At 38.1% G+C, this 5,275-nt stretch overlaps 1 protein-coding gene across 1 annotated transcript in view; it reads right to left on the bottom strand.

Annotated features, from left to right (window-relative positions):
- Positions 1 to 477: 477 nt before the first annotated feature.
- LOC116852597 (protein PFC0760c-like) overlaps positions 478 to 5,275 on the bottom strand; it is a 9,844-nt gene continuing 5,046 nt past the window's right edge. The window contains exons 3-4 of the mRNA XM_032833109.1: positions 858 to 953; positions 478 to 668 (exon numbers count right to left, since the gene is read on the bottom strand). Coding sequence (XP_032689000.1) covers positions 478 to 668; positions 858 to 953 — 287 coding nt within the window. The remainder of the gene's footprint in view (positions 669 to 857; positions 954 to 5,275) is intronic.

The raw sequence follows: 5,275 nt of genomic DNA, 5'->3' as shown, positions 1-5,275 counted from the left end.
GATCGCTAAAAAACTCCTCGATACGGTCTACAGCAACGTAAAGATTGCAGCTCCAGCGAGATTCAAAGTGGGCGATCCGGTGCGCGTGAGCAAGTTGAAGAATGTCTTTGCTAAAGGCTACACGCCCAATTGGACTACTGAGGTGTTTAAGATCGTCAAGGTGCAGGCGACCAATCCTGTGACTTATCTGCTCGAAGATTTTCGCGGACAGCCTATAGTCGGAGGTTTCTACGAGTACGAACTGCATCGTGTTGCCAATCCAAACGTGTATTTTGTGGAAAAAGTGTTGTGCAGAAAAGATGATAAGGTTTATGTAAAATGGATGGGATTCGATAAATCATGCAACTCGTGGATACATAAGGATAATGTATTATAAAAATAACTGTTTATTATAATGTTTTCTACATTTTTATATATTTTATGAATATTTTATTATTATATTTTTATAAATAAATATTTTATCAATAATATATCAATTTAATTAATGACAATGATGTCACCCTCCTGCGCCTCATCGTTGTCGGAGATGTTGATGATTTCAATATTATTGTTGCCATCATCGATAATGATTGTTTTATCATCATCCTCCTCCTCCTCCTCCTCTATTTTATCCTCCTCCTCCTTATCGTTGTCGGAGATGTCAATGATTTCGATATTGTTTTCCTCTTCTGAAATCAAATTTGAAAATTGATCAAATTTAAAGATTAATTTTAACGCTTTTCTATACAGAAATTTCAACGTTTTTTTCTATACAGTAAAACATTTTTAAATCTAATATAAATTATTATAATAAATGTTGCGTGCTCTCTTACCATTGGTCAACTGTTCATTATCATCATCATCATTATCATCATTACCACCATCATCATCATCATCACTATCATTATCTTCATTCTCCTCCTCCTCTTCATCGATGCCGGCGATGTCATTTTCATCCTCTTCAAACCAAATTCCTAAAATTAGATTCATTATTATAAAAAATAAAAAAATCAGAATTTTTGTACAACCTATTTTACAAAAACTTACGTGGGGGACTTTGTTGTAAAATAACTTTTTCCTCATTCTTTGGATATTTGCGAAATTTCATATCATTGAGCATTTTATCAAGCATATAAGTACTTGTGCTCATAAACCGATTTACAATATTTGTCTCCGATTTCGGATTGACTCTTATATAGTCCATCACAATCTCTTTCTAATAAATGTGTTTCGTTTTGGAGGGGGTTACTCTAACAGCTGTGCAAAGTTTGCATACCTCTATGGTCATTGTATTAGTACTTTGTCTTACATTTTTTTTCTGGGAATCTTACAGTCTAACGTGCTCATTAGTAATAATAATATCATGTGTCATGCGCCCTATTGCCGTCGCACGTGCAACCTGACGGTTATCTCTTCTCCACGGAAATCTTATGGTCAACTGTGTCAACTCAAATTTGATATGCAAAATAAATTTTTTATTTTTTAATATGCAGATGTTTCCGCCATCTTTTACGCATAAAATATACAATTTATTTTCTATTTATAATGATATTTTGTAATGCCCCCATGGTAACGTTTCAGTCGAATCGGGCATGATATACCGTTTATCATCATACGGATTTAGAGCAATTTTCGTCTCAGACACTGTGTATACTTCATGCAATTTTGATCGTATGCACGATTGACGGCGAGTCGTTTCGATCTCCTCTCGCAAACACTGTACGTAATCATCGAAAGATATCGTTCACGCTACATTACTCTTGACACCTTTGGCCTTTTTCGTGTCTTTCTTGCCATCCACTCGCAAAGCGTACATCTTTGCCCTAAGTCCGATAAATTCCGTCATGATCGCTCCGTTGTTTTCATCTTTCATTAAACCGGGCACCTTCTTATTTACAAGCGGTATATCGCACGCGTTGTCAGTGGGATAATCGCTCGTATCAAACCTTGCAATATCACGTTTCATGTGCTTATATACATCATCGCATTCGAATTGGAGCACACGGTGAATCTTTGTAATACGAAGACCGTGGCGCGTCCACTGCTGCAGGTTGCGGTAGTGGATAATATGGGGTGTACAACTTAATTCGGTCCGTTTCTTTGCTTGAAAAACGCATTTATTTGAATGATAAAATGAATTAATACATTATGGAAAGTATTGTCCATCGCTAGCTACTACTTTTTCCCATCTTTCTGGCAATTTATGGATTCCGTCGCGGAAGAAGCGTTCATCTTTTGAAGCCAAGAATGAATCGAGCCAATTTTTGATACCCTGTTCTGAAGTGAAGTGTATTCCAGTCAAAGCGTTCTGCATCGATCGAAACAAATGGTAGTCGGAAGGGGCAAGGTCTGGGCTATAAGGCGGGTGAGCCAGAACTTCCCATCCGCTATTTTCCAAATAGTTTTTAACCGGAACAGCAACATGAGGCCGAGCGTTGTCATGGTGAAAGATTATGGACTCGTGTCTGGTCGCATATTCTGGACGTTTTTCGGCTATAGCTCGCTTTAAACGGATCAATTGTCGCCTGTAGAAGTCTCCCGTGATGGTTTGACCAGGTTTTAGCAGCTCATAGTGGATCACACCCTTCTGATCCCACCAAATACAGAGCATTACCTTGGCATCATGGATATTCGGCTTCGGCGTTGATGTTCCCGGTTGGCCGGGCTTTACATACGATTTTTTGCGTTTCGGGTTGTCGTAGTGAATCCATTTTTCGTCCCCGGTAATGATTCGATGCAGAAAAGACTTCTTTTTGTACCGTTCAAGCAACATTTCGGACATGCAAAATCGTTGTTCGATATCTCTCGGTTTCAATTCGTATGGGACCTAATTTTCTTGTTTTTGGATGTATCCCGCGGCTTTGAGTCGTTTCGAAATAGCTTGTTGAGTAACTTCCAATGTTCTTGCGAGCTCTTTTTGCGTTTGACACGAATCTTGATCGAGTAATGTTTCTAATTCTTCATCTTCAAACTTTTTCGGTTGACCCGAACGCTCTTTGTCTTCAACACTAAAATCACCACTTTGAAATCGTCGAAACCATTCTCTGCAAGATTTATCTGACGGTGCAGGTTCACCATAAACTTCCACAAGCATTCGATGCGCTTCAGCTGCAGTTTTCTTCCAATTGAAACAGAAAATCAGAACTTCCCGCAAATGGTGCTTATTTGGAACGAAACTCGACATTTTCAACGCAGTAAAAATTAAACTTGTTGTGCAAAACTCAAAGGCTTGTAAACAATATTTGGTTGACAGATGTTGACACTTCACAATACAGCAAAAATCAGCTGTCACCGTCAACTATTTATAGCACCTAGAGCCATCTTTTGAAAACGGACCGAACGAAGTTGTACACCCAATATTATCACTATTATTATTGTTATTATTATTGTTATTATTACTATTATTAACATCACTGTTCTGTACTGTAACGAATCCATTATAACTTTTACTATTCCAGCTGACTTGCTTTCAAATAGCTATCTCATTTATAATAACACTACAAAATATTTGCTTTCCAGTTCTTTTGGCTTCAATAGTGTACGTCCCTTAGGGCCTCACGTACCTTTACATTGCGTAAAGACCTATTACTTATCCGACCGAGTTAAAATAAAAGTTAGATAAAAGACCGAGTTAGATAAAAGTTAAGTACACAAAAGAAACACTTAGATCTTTTACGAAAGATTCATGAATCATATCACCTACAAGTATGCATGTCCACATATCGCCTGATCGAACATTTCCCGAATTTCTATTTTTTCCTACCAATCCGAGCCTCATCCTTGTTACTAAGCAAGACATCTCCAACGAATCCGGTAACCGCTATCCCCGAAATTTCCCATTTTTCGAAACTATAAAAAGTCCGATCCGTATGATTTTTGTGATTATTATCATTACGATTTCTTTTACGACTTCTATTACAACTTCGAGTCAGTATCGCTACGAGTGACAGTACGAATATCACTATTACGTTTATTATCATCACTCTCATCCACATCACATTCGTGGGCACTTCAATCTTCATCGCACTCACGACCACATTGGAAGCAACCAGTATCCGACAGAAGGGAAACCAAGATCTCAGGAGATTTAGAAAGACTCAATTTTTTTCTTCATACACTCCAACAGTAAGTCATTGTTTTATTATCCATCTTTCCGCGTTTCAACTTCGCTTAAACTTAACTTCCAGACAGGCATATTTTTACGTTATATCGAAAACTAAATCGCAATAACTCCGGTGGACAATTATCAGTCAGAATCTTAAAATCGGTACGTCCCTTTCCCCGTTTTAGTGGGACGTCGATCTTGCCAGCAACGGAGTGATCTGCGCGAAGCTCTAGAAACTCTGGAGCTACTGTTTTCTCAGATTCACTCTCACGCGAAGTATTTCAACGGATTACACATAGGCTATTAGCAGAATATTTAGATCTAGAAGATCTACCCCCTTCCCCTCCATCTACAGTCATTTCCTCCAGATCCGCATCCTCTTCCACCATCTCCATCTTCTCCTCCATCCTTTCCTATAAGTTATTCTCCATTCTCTTCACCTTTCAATAATCCTGAACAGTAAGCTCTCGCCACATATACTCACACACATACACCGTATTAAATTGTAGATTTAAATAAATCATGTATTTTTTTTCTGTTATAAAGAAACTTTAATTTCTTTCTTAATCCGTCCTCTCCCATTATCGCTCAAGGTCCAGTCCCGAGTAAAGAGATTCAGTTCTCTGACTCAAAATCGGACCGCTCGCCGTACGTCGTCGGACTAAAGTGACCCTTCTGGTCGTTGACTAGCTCTTTGATCTATAAGTACAGATGAAGCTTTCTTTGCGTTGCGTTCTCTTACAGGACGTAACAATAGTTTTAGATCTTAATATATACAGTGATGGGAAAAAGTTCCGGAACGGTCAAATAACTCAGCGAGATTGCATTTTTTGGAAAAATGTTATATACGAAAGTTTTATGATTTTTCCCTATCTATCTAATGGTGATATGAATTTTGACCTTGACTATTATGTTGAAGGTCATTTCAAGGTCAAGTTCAATTTTTCGAGTGGGAACCACTATTTTTTACCACGAATTTGGAAAGAGCGGAAAATTTTACGTTCAGGACATGACCTTTTAAATCAGAGTCAAGGTCATTTCAAGGTGAATGTTCGAAAATTTCAGGGATGACAATAGTAACTTAGCGAGGTTTTAACTGCAATTTCAAACATCCTGCAATATGTATGATCAGTCTTTTCTAACAATACCGCCGGCATTAGCATTACCCGAGATGTACCGCGTGGAGGTTGC

Source organism: Odontomachus brunneus, unplaced genomic scaffold, assembly GCF_010583005.1.
Source record: "Odontomachus brunneus isolate Ranch 3 - 2012 unplaced genomic scaffold, Obru_v1 Obru_scaffold_238, whole genome shotgun sequence".
NCBI lineage: Eukaryota > Metazoa > Arthropoda > Insecta > Hymenoptera > Formicidae > Odontomachus > Odontomachus brunneus.
The sequence above is the reverse complement of the archived record's forward strand: the minus strand, read 5'-3'. Positions and strand labels throughout refer to the sequence as shown.